The sequence below is a fragment of the Orussus abietinus genome, unplaced genomic scaffold (genome assembly GCF_000612105.2).
Source record: "Orussus abietinus isolate OABI.00-Male unplaced genomic scaffold, Oabi_2.0 scaffold207, whole genome shotgun sequence".
In the NCBI taxonomy this organism is placed as follows: Eukaryota; Metazoa; Arthropoda; class Insecta; order Hymenoptera; family Orussidae; genus Orussus; species Orussus abietinus.
Window position 1 is genome coordinate 151,709 of NW_019394359.1, and position 16,933 is coordinate 168,641.

The 16,933-nt window shown below is 39.4% G+C and overlaps 4 protein-coding genes across 8 annotated transcripts; 1 reads left to right on the plus strand and 3 right to left on the minus strand.

The window, feature by feature from the left end:
• Positions 1-235: 235 nt before the first annotated feature.
• On the minus strand, positions 236-9,121 carry LOC105700738 (hyaluronan mediated motility receptor). Its single transcript, XM_012426887.2, has 12 exons — positions 8,876-9,121; positions 6,346-6,524; positions 5,975-6,256; positions 5,146-5,640; positions 4,871-5,068; positions 4,578-4,772; positions 3,537-4,040; positions 2,445-2,666; positions 2,287-2,355; positions 2,102-2,205; positions 1,872-2,025; positions 236-1,044 (listed from the first exon to the last, which is right to left on the minus strand). Exons 1-12 carry the CDS (start codon positions 8,919-8,921, stop codon positions 865-867), a joined length of 2,628 nt encoding a protein of 875 aa, XP_012282310.1. The 5' UTR covers positions 8,922-9,121; the 3' UTR covers positions 236-864.
• Positions 9,122-9,556: 435 nt separating this feature from the next.
• Positions 9,557-11,817, plus strand: LOC105700736 (tumor suppressor candidate 3). Its single transcript, XM_012426882.2, has 8 exons — positions 9,557-9,712; positions 10,027-10,205; positions 10,278-10,395; positions 10,474-10,614; positions 10,682-10,822; positions 10,904-11,054; positions 11,198-11,363; positions 11,506-11,817. Exons 1-8 carry the CDS (start codon positions 9,629-9,631, stop codon positions 11,519-11,521), a joined length of 996 nt encoding a protein of 331 aa, XP_012282305.1. The 5' UTR covers positions 9,557-9,628; the 3' UTR covers positions 11,522-11,817.
• On the minus strand, positions 11,660-13,574 carry LOC105700737 (polyprenol reductase). Of its 5 annotated transcripts, none has more exons than XM_012426886.2 (6): positions 13,217-13,574; positions 12,892-13,111; positions 12,679-12,827; positions 12,405-12,593; positions 12,049-12,344; positions 11,660-11,978 (listed from the first exon to the last, which is right to left on the minus strand). In XM_012426886.2, exons 2-6 carry the CDS (start codon positions 13,071-13,073, stop codon positions 11,886-11,888), a joined length of 909 nt encoding a protein of 302 aa, XP_012282309.1. In that variant the 5' UTR covers positions 13,074-13,111; positions 13,217-13,574; the 3' UTR covers positions 11,660-11,885. The 5 variants fall into 5 exon arrangements, with proteins under 5 accessions (XP_012282309.1, XP_012282306.1, XP_012282308.1 ...); XM_012426883.2 differs by having other exon boundaries at positions 12,892-13,117; XM_012426885.2 differs by having other exon boundaries at positions 13,210-13,574.
• Positions 13,575-13,615: 41 nt separating this feature from the next.
• On the minus strand, positions 13,616-15,870 carry LOC105700735 (TNF receptor-associated factor 6). The gene is made up of 5 exons (XM_012426880.1): positions 15,676-15,870; positions 15,084-15,214; positions 14,703-15,012; positions 14,494-14,639; positions 13,616-14,422 (listed from the first exon to the last, which is right to left on the minus strand). The coding sequence occupies exons 1-5, from the start codon at positions 15,733-15,735 to the stop codon at positions 13,804-13,806; spliced, it is 1,266 nt and encodes a 421-aa protein (XP_012282303.1). The 5' UTR covers positions 15,736-15,870; the 3' UTR covers positions 13,616-13,803.
• Positions 15,871-16,933: the final 1,063 nt, after the last annotated feature.

Here is a 16,933-nt window from a genome sequence, read left to right on the forward strand (position 1 = left end):
AAAAAGCGCCACGAACGGCCGCACGGAAAACGCTTGGCGGCTCCGCCGGTACAAGGATCAGCCCAGATTCCGGGGTAGATGTTCGAGGAATCCGACGACTCCGTTCCCGCGACCCAGCTCGAGACCTCGGAAATAACGTGCCGGCAAAACCGTTCACAACCTCCCACTTCATCTCCGTCTCTCGCCCCTTAAACTCCTCTAATACATGGCAAAGATCTACGAAAAAAAGAATATATATATATATATATCGCATTTATTACAACTACCAGTAATTGTATCCACGACGTGGCGGGTAACGACATTAATATAAGTTACGCCAACGATTTAAGAGAAACTTAACTACCTACGGTTAAACTATCGGGAATCTCTACGCCAGTAGCTAAGTATTCGAAAAATGTAAAAAAAATATCTTAACGCGTTAAATTGTTGGCGTAATTCGCTCTTTCGTATCCTACGTTAACAAAATTATCTTATGATGCATGATGTGGTCAAACCTTAATAACACAACGTCGTGAAGACTTTCGATAACAATGAGGGATGATTAAGTATATGACCGTTCTTACGGATATTCTTCGGGATTGGCTTCGCCAGGTAGAACGGTGTAGATGGAGGATATATGTGCCCATAATTATGAAAGTGGTCTAAGTCATATATTTTTTGTTTCGAAATTGCATTGAATTTCGTTCGAAATAATATGGCGTAAAATAACTGATAAACTCATTTTTTTTTTTAATTTTGACTTAGACCACTTTCATAATTATGGGCACATATGACGGCTACCTTTCTCCGGCTCTGATTAATTTACATCTACGATATTCTCCGGCTCTTTCTTTCCATATTGAAGGACATCTAATTAACTAACTACTATTCGTTCCGTTCGCGTAATGGCGTCGCTGGCTTCAGCGGCGATGAGACGGGCGTCGTGTGCGCGCTTTTCGCCACGAGGCGGTTTTCCTTGCCCTTGGACTGCAACCGCTTGTCTTCTTTCAGCTTGTCAATAGACTTTTGCTGATGGTCTATGATCACGTTCCTTGACTCCACCTCCTGGAAGGTGGAAGACTGGATTACCGACCCTTGTTCCTCGCTCTACCTCAGAACTTAAGGTGAAGTGAAATACGTCGAGGAACTTGATCGACGTCGATAAAGATTTTTCTAAATGCCTACGTTGCCGACATTCGTTTTTATATCGACAGCTGTATCAAATTATATTGGATATTGTACCAAATGGCATACTCCACCTGTCGTTTTCGTACAATAAATATCAAGAAATCGAAGTAAAACTCCAGAAATCTTCTGGATTCATGCTTTCTAGGCCCCTAATTGACTGCAGAGGGACCCCCTGCGCCATCTGTGATTTCCAGGTCAATTAAATTTTCACTCCGAGACCTCGTATTACCATCGTTTTAGCATAGAAGCGCATACAACCCTTTTTTTGCCTTTATTCCGTTCAAATGCGAGTTTATCGACTACCAGAGTGTTCTAAATTGTTGTAAAATTGTTCTGACCCTTTCGTTTCTCATATCAGAGCCTTCGATAATTGTATACTGATCGAAATATGAGAGCTCGACGGCATTTTGTTTCTGGTCTGGGCTGAGTTAAAAAATGTCCAAAAATCTAAGTATTGAATGTGTCAGGACAATTCTTAAATGATCAGGAGTGATGTGTCAATGTTTCGGACAGTTTGGTCTAATACCCTTAAAAAAAAAGTGTTGTATTCGAATCGACTGATTTGAAGGGGGTTTCACTTCACCTTAAGAGACGATTCAAAACGGCATTCCCCCCAAAAAAGGTATAGATGAATTTTATTCTATCGACCTCGATTAAATGTTTTAGCGTTCATATCCTTTTAAGGAAATAACGAACGAACAAACCTGCTCCAATCGACAGATCTTCTCCTTAAGTTGCGAGATGTGCTTTATTCGTTGCTTGTGATTGTGATGGCCGAGAATCTCGGAGTATTTCGTCGCGACGTCCTCGAACTCGGCTTTCAGTCTCTGGTAATTCTCCGACAGGATTCTATATTCCCTGCGGAATGGACAATAATTTAGTTAACTGTGAAATGTATATTCTGCATTTGCATTTAACGGTTCGTCCTACGTACTCTTCTACGTTTTCCCGTCGTTCATTTTCCTTCGATACCTTGGCCAGTTCCGCTTGGACAGTTAACAAGCGCATTTTATCTACGTCGTGGGACTTTACTTCCTCCTGCAACACACAAAATTTCAGTCCAAATTCAGTTATTAAAAATTATATTTCTCCTTTTTTAAATAGTCGGTATGTACATACATCTCGTTCCTTCAACGTTCTCTTCAACTCCTCGACTTTCAGTTTTAACTGACTCAAACTGTCCTTCAGCTGTAAAATGAGGGATATTAATATTCACTTTATTTATGGAATCAAGGAAAATCAGTAACAACTACTTTGCTTTTCCTTTCAATGCATACTTTGTTCTTCTCCTCCGTATGCCTATCCGTTTGTTCTTCGAACAGAGCCTCGTTGTCCTTCGCCACCTTGCACAATAATTTAATCTCCTGTTGCATCCTTTCATTAGCCAATTGCAGCTTAGCGATTTCCACGACCTGTGAGTCGTACTTCTCCTCCAAATTCAGAAGCAATTCCTGAGCCTCTGACAATTTCGTCGACATCTCGTCGAGCTGTGCCTTCAACTGAAACGGGAACATCTCGATTATTGCAAAAATATTATATCAATTAATTTCACAATTAACATAAATATTGCAGATGATTAAGGTGATATGAAAGAGTCAGCCTATATATATCTAAGAAGTCATATCGGTGACAGTATTCTCCGATATGAGGATACCGATTCATTTTAAATTTTACCACGTAAATATGGAGGCCCTAAAGTAGGTCCCGAAACTCATGAAATTTCATTTTTTATAATAAATTTATTTACTTATCATGGACTAGAACCAACGTGACGTGGTCCGTACACGTTTTCAATATTTTACGCTTCTTGAACGCTTAGAATCGAAAATAAAAAGTTTCAGGACCTAACTCAAACAATTTAAAATATCATAGAAATGAAATATTACAGAGTCAGATGGGAAAATATGAAAAATATTTTCACCAACGATTGCAAGAGAATGCTAGCTTGTCTCGGAACTGACACATGTTTTTAAAGCAAAAATTTAGTTACAGCTAAACGTCACAGATGGCACCGTTGGTCCTAAACAGTCGTTAGAATAATGAATTCCTGGATTTCGACAGTTTAACATCGATCTCTTTATCATTACTTTACCGAAATGAAATAAGTAACGCTTCACTTCGTATAGTTCTCAATGTAGAGGTTAAAAGATATCAACATAAATATAAAATATAAATAAAGGTTAAAAGACATCAACATAAATATAAATGTCGGTGAAGTGGCAGCATATCTTATCACTTAAGTATTCGGAATGGCATTCCCACCAAAAGGGGTATAGATGAATTTCATTTCATCGACGTCGATTAAATTCCTCAGCGCCTTTCATATCACGTTAATGGCCACATATAGAAGCGAAACACATTTCAATTACCGCAACATTGAGCTTTGTCTTCCTGTCGCACTCTTCACGGACCAGGGTCAATTCCTTAGCGGCGATGTCCTTCAAGCCCTCTATCTTCGCCTCGAAAATTGACTTTATGGATTCGAAGTCCGCAATGCTCGCGTCCACCTGGTCCATCAATTCCCTCTTCACATCTAACTGGTCCATCAGGGAACGAATCTGATCGTACGTCATTTTCGAACTGTCCCGCAGGGCGCTTAGCAATTCTCGGTGTTCTTTTATACAGACTTCTCCACATTGTACCTCGCGTTGCAACCTCTCGACTTCTGCGTCACTTTGTGCGAGACGATCGGTAAGAGCTGCAACGGATGCTTGGTTCTCTGCCATGACGATCTCAAACCTCTTCCTCCTCGCAACCATGGCAGCCGCCTCACCCCGCATATGATCTTTCAGAGCTTTCAGCTCTTCTTTCTTATCCATGAGTTCCGTCTCCGCGCGATCGAGCTCCGCTTGTAAACTCTGGCTGAAGCTCTCCTAAAAAGAGAAGCAATTAAATTCTGCAAACCTGAAGCAAACCGGTAACGAGATGGTACTCGTTAAGGTGAAGTGAAACACGTCGAGGAACTTGATCGACGTCGGTAAGAAAGATTTTTCTAAATATCTACTCTTTAAAGAAATTCTTAAAATTCATACACTTTTAGTACATAAGGTTGTAATAAAATTACTAATTTGATGTCTCAAAAGTGAATCCGTATACATTTGTTGCAAACTTCTGTTCATTCGAATCGACTGATCTGAGGGGGGTTTTACTTCGCCTTAAGGTGATGTGAAAGTTGCGACACAGAGGTCTCGTTTATGAAACTTTTCTCCGAACAGGGTGTATCGATTTTTATAAAAAATGTTTTTTATTGAAAATAAATTTTTATGGATGTCAGTATCTTCCTTATAGCCTCCATATTCACGTTGTAAAATTTGATACGATTCGGTATACTCAGTCCGGAGAAAAGTTTCACTCTCTCTCTCTCTCCTCTCGGATGCCACATTCACATCCCCTTAAACCACCTGACTCACCTGTGTCTCGGCTGAATTTTTCAACTCTTCGAAAGCCTGCGACAATTTGTTAACTTCTTCGTCCTTTTGAGTTAGCTTCTCGTCGAGCATTGCTCTTTCGGACTCCACGCGTTCTAAACAAGATTTATACCTTTCCGCGACTGTTCGCATCTCATCCTCCACCGCGGTTCTGGCCTCCCTCACCATAGTACTTATCTAAAATTTCATATCATTGCATGGTCATTTTATTTGTTCGTCAAATGACTCCTCAGACTATATTAAAATAATATTAAAACATTAATAATAATAATAACCTTTGCATCACTTTCGGCGATCGTCCGTTTAACGCGTTCCTCACACTCGGCTCGACAGGCAGCTAATGTCTCGCGAGTAACAGCTTCTGCATTTTCGATAAGCATATTAGCGTGACCCTGAATGCGTTTTGTCTCTTCCTCGATGGTCTGCCTCGAAGAGTCCTTAAGCTCTTCGATTTCCCTGTCTTTCATCGCTAACTATTCATGAAAGTGGATATCAGTTGTGAAGCCTAAGTATGTTAAAACATGTAAAGAGAGTTCTCGGTTGTACCTACCCTTTCCTCAAAACTATGTAGCGCCTTTTCATGCTCCGATCTGACAACTGACCAGTCGAATTCGACTTGCTCCCTGCTTTTCCTCAATTCTTCCATTTCCTCCTGCAAGCTCTTGTCCTTCCTGCTGGAATCATTCAGGACGTTTTCATGGTCCAGCCTGAGATCGGTCAACTCCCTCTCGACCTGCTCTTTACTTTTCCTCAATTCGACGATCTCCTCCTGCAAGGTTTTCTCATTCTCGTGGCTGTCCAGCTCCAAGCGGCGCAATATCTTGGCGATTTCTTCGTCCTGCTTTTTTCTCAACTCCTCCTCCATGTTTGTCGTCCTCTCGGTCAATTCCTCGATCTTAGACCGCAGGTCATTTTGAATTTCTTTCTGCAAATTGACTTCGCGTTCTTTGCTCTCCATCACTTCCGTTAACTGGACCCTAAGTAGTTCCAGCTCGGCGGAATGTTTTTCATCGTGATCGGTGAGTACTTCCTGCTGTAGTCTCGCCTGAAATTTGTTCACTTATTACCAAGGATATAAACACACAGTCTTGTTAAAGGAATAGCATGATCAAAAGGAGTCCATTAAGGTGAAGTGAAACATGTCGAGTCTCTTGATCGACGTTGGTAAAAGAGGTTTTTATAAATACCTACGTTGCCGACATTCGTTTTTATATTGACAGCTTTCTGTCGAAGTATATTGAGTATTGTACTAAACGGCATACTCCATCTGTCGTTTTCGTACAATAATTATAAAAAAAGTCTTATTCGAATCGACTGATGTGAGGGGGGTTTCACTTCACCTTAAACCCTGGAACATTTTAGAAACAAAGAATAATCACCATCGCTTCTATGTCCCTGCTGTGTTGCTCCTCCACTTCGGCCTGCTTCGACTGAACCTCAGCCAGTTCCGTTCCCAATTTCTGTATCTCTTCTCTAAGTTCATCGATGTGTCGTTCATATTCAGCGATTGTTTTGTCCTTATTAAGACACTCCACCTTGAGGTCCGCCAGTTCATTTTCGATTTCATACTTTGCCTTAGGCGTGCCAGTGGTCACTTTACTTTTTTTAGGACAACTCGCTGGTAATGGCTTCACAAGTATCTTCTTTCGTGGCAATTGTGGCTATAAAAGAGTAACAATTTTTAATTCATGCATATCCTGACAAGCGATACTAGTTTTTTATTAAATCAACAAATGGCGCTATTCTTTACCGTTCTGAATGAATGAGGAACCGCATTTGTTGTACCCTTGCTGGAAACTGACGTTACACATTCTACGCTGCTGCTGGACACGCTTCTCGATTCCTGGAATCGTTCTGTCTTTTCCAGGACAGCACCTTTAACTTTGACGTCAAACTTGGGGTCGTATGCACCTGGTGGTGGGGCTTCACCTGTTGCAGAGAACATTTTCATCTTAAAAAACACTTTCACACGAATCCTACTGGAAATTATAATTCTAAACAATCTGAGGAAATTAATCATTGTTATCGAAACATTAAATGCAATTGGAATAGTAACATCAATCATAAAATATAACTTAAAATGATGTGAGAGAATGCAACCCATTAATTAAATAAGGTTGAATTGAGATATTCAAACTCGAAAGGAAGCGACGGAAAGGACAATTGGCCAAAAAAACAAAAAGATCCTAAAAAACTTCTCCCACAATTTCAATACAAATTTTATTTAAAAATGTCCCAGAATAATTAACTATCATATTAAAACCTTGCGTGCAGTTTAAAAAGTTACATTCATCATAAAAGATGATTTGAAATTATGTGACGGAATGCAACGGCCAGGGTTGGGTAATTCCTCATTCTTCGAGGTCTATGACGAATAATAAGTAACAAAGTAGTTTACCAAATAAAATCATAGAAAACCAGTAAATTGCATATACATGTGCATATACATTATCGGTCATTGCTAGTCGAATGAAATCCTAATTGTCTTTAAGTAAAATCAGATAGTTTATCATTACATAATTTCATTGAAAGTCTGATTTGTCATTTAATATCTAACTACTGTCAAGTACCAAAAAATAATAAAAAATAAAAAATTATATAATTTTGGATAAAATTGCGTGATCTTTTTTATTAAATGTATGAAAAATTAATATTATTTTAAGGTAACTGAAATTATAACAATAATATAACATTAATATAACATTAATATAACATGTTACATAACATGTTACCTTACTGAGAGGGAAATAATAACTGATATCTAACTTCCATGTTACTTTTATGCTACTTAACATGTTAGTTTTGAACACGTAACGTTTACCCAACAGTTATATAACAGTGTTCACTGGGTACCCTTCTGCACTTTTCAAGAAAAGTGTAGTACCCTCGTTACCCTCGAGTGCATAAAGTGCAATCAACACGAACAAACCTAATGTTACGTAAGATACTTCCCTTAAGATGAAGTGAAACCCCCCTCAAATCAGTCGATTCAAATACAACACTTTTTTTTAAGGGTATTGGGCCAAACTGTCTGAAACTTTGACACATGACTCGTGATCATCTAAGAATTGTCCTGACGCATTCAAAATTTCAATTTTTGGACAAATTTTTTTAACTTAGCCCAGACCAGAACCAAAATGACGTCGTTCTCATATTTCGATCAATATACAATTATCGAAGGCTCCGATATGAGAAACGAAAGGGTCGGGACAATTTTCCGACAATTTAGAATGCTCTGGTAATCGAGAAACTCGCATTTGAACGGGATAAAGGCAAAAAAAGGGTTTTATGCGCTTCTACGCTAAAACGATGGAAATACGAGGTCTCGGAATGAAAATTTAGTTGACCTGAAAATCACAGATGGCGCAGGGGGTCCCTCTGGAGTCAATTAGGGCCCCGGAAAGCATGAATCCAGAGGATTTCTGGAGTTTTATTTCGATTTCTTTATAATTATTGTACGAAAACGACATGTGGAGTATGCCATTTAGTTCAATACCCGATATAATTCGACCCAGCTGTCGATATAAAAACGAACGACAGCAACCTAGGCACTTAGAAAAATCTTTATCGATGTCGATCAAGTTCCTCGGCGTATTTCACCTCACCTTAAGTATTTAATTGATAATGTAAATAACTTCGAATGACGCGTCACTATCCAACCCCGCGGAACAGCTGATCGGAAAAAGCCAAATTCCTGATAAAACTAATGCCGGAACCGAGCCGCAAGCCTAGCGGAACGCGAGAGGAAGGAAAGATAACAGGGGAGACCTCGCCAGGAGGAGGCGCATTACGTAGCATGGCATAAAAGCAGGCGTAAATGGCCAGCAGCTGCCACTGATGCAAGAAGCGTAAAAAGGGACGCAAAAAGGGACGTCCCGACAGGGTCTGACAATGACCAGGTGGACTCAAAACTCCCCCTCTCCCTGGACGAATCGATCGGCCTCCCGCCATTTTCCATGCCGTCGCTTGACAACATATTTAAATGTCCCCACCTCGACCAAATAATGCCCAGTAATTCCGATATTCACTGCAATTAAACATCAATCACCTCTGCATTCCCAAAGAAACGAAGAATAACTAAAGAACTATCCTCGTTAAAAAGCCCTCAGAATATGTCGAGGAGATGAATGATCCGTTTTAAAGGTTATGGCGAAAACCGGGAAGCGACGTCGAGAGGTTACCAAGAGTATGAAAATTTATATATCTCGAAATGTAACATGGTATTTTTTAACGATGGATATTTCGAGGTTAGTTAAGTAAGGGTAGGGACGTATAATTACTTCCGAGCTCGTTGAACCGTTGAATCCTGGCTTTGGAGAAGGACATCCTTATCGAGTACTTGCGCCGCCTTAACCGAGAACCAGGAGCTCTTTTCGAGCCGGGGAAGCGAAACTTTCCTGGGAGAACCTTGGAGCTTGAAATCGCGGACGGTTAACTGAAGAATCCGATTCTCGATCGCTCCTTTGCAGGAGCTCCGAACGCGGGAAAATATCGCGGTACACTGTCCTTTCGGAGCTTTAACGGCTCTCGACGCCGGCTCCCCTTCGTTTGAAACGACGGTTGCACAACACTGCGAATCCGACCAATCAGCGAGCGCCTTCTCTTGAGCCGACCAATCAGGTGCCGGCTGCTCCGGCGTCGACCAATCACAGGCCAGGAGGGATCGCTCGGATGGCGCGCTCGATTCTTTATCCTTTTCTACACTCAGTAACCGCAAAAGAAATTATCGTTAATATCGTTTTATACACGACAGAGCCTAGTATAAAAGAAATTGTTATTAAATTAGTCTAATATATATTGATTGCCATAATAATTGGTGAAGTAATACGGGATTATTCCTGGTCGTAAAGGGATAACCCGGCTGTAAATACCTACTTTTAATTTTTCCGCCAACAGGTCACGTGGTTCCACGAATTCCACGTTGACAACCAACGAGCCAATGAGCTTACGACGTTGTTCGTCTGCTCTCGCATTTTCTCGCCGAGGGACGGATGCGTGTTTTTTAACGTTCCAGATTGTCAGAATTAATCGAAATGAAGTGCAACGTTTATTTTGCTCTCCTGGGTGTTTTCTTGCTGCACTGTAACTATGTTAACTGTCAATACAGGACGAAAAGTGTAAGGGTGTTTTTCGTTTTTCTTGAATCAATCCAACCGACTCGGTGGATGACACGTCAGCGTATACATTGCTTATTTCTTCAAATACACTTAAATGATTATCCCTTTCTCGAGGAAAGTGCAATCACATTGTATCTAGAGTACTTTAAATCGAATGACATTAAATTAAATGAGACCGATTTTGCTATAATTGTCTCTTCGTTATTGGAAAGCGGCATAACCTCAAAAATCTTTGATCTTTTATTTACCACCCAACAGATATGAATTTGTTAACAGATAACGACAGGTTTAATAATTAACCGACATGTTTTTAGAGTCAAGGTACGTCCTTAGCAGAACGAGTTCAACAGTTATCGGAAATGGCAATTAAAAGACCAGTGCTGAAGTTTAATGGAGCGAAATTTAAAGAGTTTATTAAAGCGTCTCCGAGAAATTACTCTGTCGTTGTAATGTTTACCGCCATGGAGCCACAATGGCAATGCCAGATCTGCAGGTAAATCATCGTTGATTTAATTTCTTGCTTATACACCTTTTATATCCTTTAATTAATATTCTTTTATCACAGGCACGCGGCTGATGAGTTTGCGATAGTGGCAAACTCCTTCCGCTATTCTCAGTCATATTCGAATAAACTGTTCTTTGTTGCTGTTGATTTTGACGAAGGCTCAGATGTTTTCCAAATGGTAATACAAGGCTAAACTTAATCCATACAGTTTTGTTAAATGTCTCAGACAGTCACACTTACATTTTAACTGCTTTAGATGCGATTGACCACTGCACCAGTTTACATGCATTTTCCTCCGAAAGGTAGACCAAAGGCAGCAGATACAATGGATATCCAAAGGTTAGGCTTCGGAGCAGAAGCAATTGCAAAATGGATCTCTGAGCGCACAGATATTCAGGTATGATAATATTATCTAATAAAAATGTTTCGCTTTATACCATTCAACTTATTTCATTGTTTAACAGATCAGAGTATTCAGGCCACCCAATTACTCAGGAACTGTAGCCGTTGTGATGCTTCTAATATTAATCGGGGGGCTGTTGTATCTTAGGCGTAACAACCTGGACTTCATCTATAACAGAACTATTTGGGGATTAGGAGCAGTGGTAACACACGAATTCATATGTTTACTTTAGTTGTACTGTTAAAGATTTCGAATCCTCTTTGATAATTTCCATCTGTGACAGTTATTCACATTGACCATGGTGTCCGGTCAAATGTGGAATCATATCAGGGGACCACCGTTCATTCAAAAGTCGCCTAATGGAAACGTGGCTTACTTTCACAATTCTTCTCAAGGACAATTTGTTCTGGAAACTTATATAGTTATGATGCTGAGTATCCTTTACAATTAATACATCTAACTGAGAATCAAACTTAAACATGATTTTATACCAACGTTAAGAATTTTTGTACCGTCGATGTATTTAATTTCCTGTACATGTTTCAAGTGTCGCATGTTCCTTAACTGCAATGTACAGATGGAGCAGTGGTTTTAGGAATGATTCTAATGACTGAAGCTGCTGCGAGTAAAGGCGATGTTAAAAAGCGAAGAATTTTTGCTATCATTGGCTTGGGGCTAGTCATTGTGTTCTTCAGTCTTATATTATCAAGCTTCAGGTATAAGGCTCTAGGATATCCTTACAGGTAAGATAATATTTAAACACATTGCACTTTATCTCTGAACAATTAGTTCTTCTTTACGTATCCATATACAGTCTAGATTGAAAATGATACAATATGAAAATGGACAAACGTACAAAACTCTAATATACCTCACTTGTTTCAGTTTGCTTTTCAAATAATTGAAGAAAGAGAATTTGTGATCGTAGCCTGCTCAAACGTGCTGTTGAATTTCTAATAAACCAGATACGACATGACATGGATTAGAAAAGTGGTGATAGGATAAACATCAATTATTTTCATTATTTGAAACGCCGAAGTACTGAAAGATTGCCGAGGTTCCTTTATTGGAGTAAAAATTATTCTCTTTGGCGACGTTTCAGCCACAATTCATTGGCTCGACATCCTAGTACACGCCCCAGCTTTAGTACCTATTAACTTAAAACAGTTTACATCAATAAATTAGTTTTCAGAAGAATATTTATCACAACATCAGAACAGTCTGTTATTTTCCACGTTGATAAATTGAATTCGTCGTGCCAGTTTTCATAAAATGAACGGTATTAAACGCTTCCGTTCCTTCGGATAATTCTTGAACGTCTGTAAGTACCATCGATGAGACATAAAAGCGCACGATGTCTGGAACAAAGAAATTATTTATAATAAATTTAATTAAAAAAAAACACACACAGTAGTCGTGATTATCTACCTGGTTGATTAAAACCCAAATAAATATCCAGTGGTATGTAGTAGATGGCCAAAGTATAATCGATAGGGCCAGATACATTAAAATCTCCGTAAACTGTAAAGGTCCCGAGATGTAATCAAACAGTTCACCTCTAGGGATTTTGTAACTCTTTGTAACAACTACGCCTTTCTCATTTTTCCTCAATCTGACAAGAGTATAATTTGTTTTCAATTGCCAATAAGACGCCCAGAGGAAAATAGCAGCACAGAAGCGCAACGTGTAGCTTATACCATCCCAGTGAAAATTACCTGCACTGCCTGTAAAAGTGTATTAAAGTTAAACGTGCTTGAAACTTTCGAATCCTGAAATTTCATTACCTCTAACGAAACCTCTGGACTCTCCAATAACAGAACTTATCGTTCCGATATAGTGTACAAAACCGACAATGTAATGAGATATGTTAATCTTTGAATCGCTGAAGACACTGACAAAGCACGTTTCATATAATCTTTTCCAACACTGAATTGTCAATAGTATCGCAGCCAAGAAGGTGCGTTCCGGAGGCACTGTTAAACAATCAAAAGTTACGCAGCACATCGACAAAGCGATTATTTCTTATCGTAAGTATTTTACAAACAATACAAGAATTACCTAATGATTTTCTCGAGGATCCCAATAAAAAGTCCAAGATGTTGTAAACAAACTGGGGTGCATCGATGTTATACCAATATCGGTTAATCACCAGAAGAAGCATACAGGTCGAAGCCGGGGCAGCAAAAATGTAAAAGTGAGCGAACCATCTGGAAGGAATATATTTTCTACACAACTGTCAAGTAATAATTATAAGAACTCATAATTACTTGCCTCTTTGGCACTTCCACTTTTTTAACAAGCGGTTGATCTGCAGTCACCGCGTGCTTACCATAGCAATAAGTTCGCGTTATAACAATTGGCAAATAAGGCTCGCACGCACCAATCAGCACTCCTATCAGTCCCGTAAATAAACTATTGAAAATGAACACTATGCGCACCAGGTTTATATCCATTGCTCACGGTTTGTCGACAGTACAGCCGCATACAGAGCCTGCAACTTAAGAGAAGGCAAAGTCGAACATACAACGATTTCCCTTAGAAAGTGTTCCAGCGTCTTCTACCAGTCATAACCTGTGCTACTTTTCCTACCGTTTACCTCTGCTCTACAATTTAAAATCACAGTAGTCACGAGCTGAGATTCAAATGATGATTCTTATCGCCCGATGCCTTAACTTTAATACAGAACAGTATTAATCAGACCGACAGATTTATATTAAAAAAAAAAAAAAAACACGCGGAAGAGACTGCGTGACCGTACATAACCATTACATAATATATGGGTAAACAAGTTAAACATTTGAACGATCAGAAAGTATTTCTCTAGGCTTCGTCAAATGCAACGACACTACTGAAATCTAATGCGTGCACTTTAAAGTTCTTAAGCCATGCTTCACAGATTTTTAAGCGGTATTCAAAATACTCCCGAAGATCTAATAATCGATTCAACTTTAACGACACTAATGGCAGGTTAAGAATCGAGGACCATTCTCGTTACTGGTGTTAATAAAAACGTGTATTTGTATTGGTCTTGTTTTTTTTTTTTCAACTATTTGGCAGTGGTTTTTCAGTTTCAAGTGCTCTGGGTCTCACATAATTATGGTCTACATTCTGGAAATTATCTTGTCACTGTATACAAGCAGGTGTATCCACAAGTGAGAGTCAGGATCGATTAATTCTAGGTATTCAGGAATTTTCGTTCTGGTTAAGGTTTCTGAATGTATGTCGTTCATGCGGTCTGACTTCTATCCTAAAAAGTAGACTGTCATCCCGTATGTAGCCTTCCAAGTCAGAGATGCGCACAAATTCAGTATACCCGAAGCTTCTCTTATTTAATTCACAAACAGGTTTCTTGAAGGCTTCGAGATCTGGTCTGGATGTTGTAGTCTCACGAATGTCCTTTTTAGAATCGACTCTATGGAGTAACGCAAAGTACATCTCTCCGTGGAAAGGCCAGTCTAATGCGTCGTCGTTCTCTGACTTCATCATGTGAAGTAACACGGAGAGGAAGAGCGGATCCTTTGAAGACACATTTATCCGAGCACACATTTTGTATCCGTTATAACTTGTATAGAATTCAGGGCTATAAAACATCTTAAGATGATCACTCTGCATTGCGTCCAACTTCTCTTGAAAGGAACTCAATCTCCACACGTAAATTCCATTATAACTGCGCAAAGCTATTTCTTCTTGAGTAAACCGCACTGATGCTTGAAGGGCCGTCAATTGTTTCTGTTGGATTGTAACACTGGCCGATAATTCTTGATTCTGTTGCTCCAATACTACTATCCGTTCATATAATTGCCTGAAATAAAGATATTTCTCAGCAAAACGTCTAACTAAATAGTAATGTCATTCCGGGTACAATTCACAAACTTTAAAAGTTGCTGCCAGTCCGAAGATGGCTGGTCCTTCTCGGAGGTTCTATTTTTTGCAGGAGGATCCCATAACTGGGATTCAGCAGCAGTTGCGTTAGCTGCAGCCTGATGCGATAAAATACGAGGCAACGAAGTCCCTACCATCTACAATAAGATCTTATTAGAATTGTTTTTAAACATGGAGAATACATCGACGTTGCGACATACCGTTAAATGAGCACCTGTTTTATTCTCCAAATGTAATCGTAAACTTTCTTGCGATTCAAAATTCTCTGTACAACCAACGTCTTTAAAGGGACAGCGGATACTCTTTGAATTATCGCAGTCTCTTTTGTATGGACATTGATTTACATGTGACTCCATGTCAATGGGTGAAAGTTTCACTGTACAACCAAACTGTTGATATGGACAGTGAGTGCGTTGCTGCGATATCTCTCTACTGGTATACAGATCTCTAAATAAATCGCTACCAGGCTTCAATGGTTTGCTATCAACAGGGCAACATGCTCCTTCCTTTCTAGTTACATATAAAACATATCTCAGAATGTTTTAACAAAATATAAAAACGTACAGGAATGTCAAACTTACTCGAGCCAAGAATTAATACACTGAGAACAAAACCTATGACCACATGACGTTAGTACCGGGTCGCGCAACCAAGTCAAACAAATGGGGCATTCAAACCGAGACTCTAGCTGAACCGCATCTTCCTCTCCATGCTAAAACATGTGCAATAATTGTCGGAAATCATATGATACTAGAAAGGTAATCACGGTCCACGTATATCTGCTTGTATACTTTTATGCAGTTTGATATACAAAATCGATGTATCGAAGGCTTTGACACACTGTAAAAGTTATTTAAGAGAGTATAACTTGTTTGTCATTTTCATTGTTTGTTAAGAATTCATAATTCCAAGCATGCACTGATATGCATGTAATAATTGTCCGAAATCATATGATACTAGAAAGGTAATCACGGTCCATGTAATTCTGCTTATATACTTTTATGCAGTTTGATATACGAGATCGATGTATCGAAGGCTTTGACACACTGTAAAAGTTATTTAAGAAAGTATAACTCGTTTGTCACTTTCATTGTTTATTAAGAATTTATAGCTCCCAAGCATGCACTAATATGCATCATTGCATCTATGTATATACATAACTGCATTACTCACGATTCTTTCATTATGAGTCATTCCAACTAGTTCCTTAGCACGATCCATCCTCACTATCATTTACGAGAAATTCCATATTAAATAAATGTATAAATGTATACGTATCCATATGTATCAGTATGTTTCATGAGATCACATCACTGATGACAAAGAATTCAGAAGTCCCCCCTAAAAGCCCAGAAGGATACGGACGTTCGATGCGCGATAAATAGTACGATAACCAACGGATGGCGGCGCTGTGAACATCTCTCCATCTCTCTTAATCTTATGGCGATATATAGCGAATTGCATTCTTTCTTTATCTTACCCACATACTCGCTTTTCTATATGCGTCTCTCTTCCTTCCGTATGTAAGATATCGTTAGCTAACCATGCAAACACTCTTTTACCCCCTCTTCTGGCTTGTTAGCCAACTTCTAGAGCATCTAGCGCTAACATAGGATCTAGGCTTCTATAGGACTTCTTAATTCTTTGCTGATGATCATTGATATTTGGATCACATAGAGAAATATCCAGAGATGAGTTAGGAGACTGCCCACGAGCATGACGCGTGCAATCGCGTCCTGTGATGCCTCCCGGTGGAGGATGCGGACGACTAACGCACTTGCCACCTGATACCCACCATATACATATATATGGTGATATTAGGGGGAAATTCAGAAATCCTCCTCATCTCTGCTCCCAACTCATCTCTGTAATAACAAATATCGTTTAACATCTTTTAACATCTCTTACCAACAAGTCCAGCAAGATCGGCAGCGATGGACAACCTATGACTTGAAAAAAAAAAAAATGGATCCTGTTGTGATCCACCTAAACCTGGAAAGGGACACAAAAGAACAGGCAAAACGGAACATTAAAAAAAAATCCAGGAAGTCTGAGATTAGACAGCGAATAAGTAACTAAAAGACAAGAATATTAATGGTAGATCGATCTCGTTAAATTGACTGAACTGGTATATTTCATATCACTAAGTAGGAAAAAATTTATTTCAATGAAGACTCGACAAAATATAATCGAAATGATCGTTCGCCGTCTCTTCTCCGTCAATCCCGACAGAATGACATAGAAAAAAATAGGAGTGACAACGTGGCGAAAAAAATGGATGACTGTCCATTCGAAAGAATGGAAGGCCATCGTAGTTGCCCTCTTCTTAAGGGGCCGCTTCGGCATATAGCCTCTTCGACTCTTGCAGTCTCTTCGGGCAGAGCCCCCTACGTCTCGAACGCTTGGCAATCCCCTGATTTATCGGATTAAT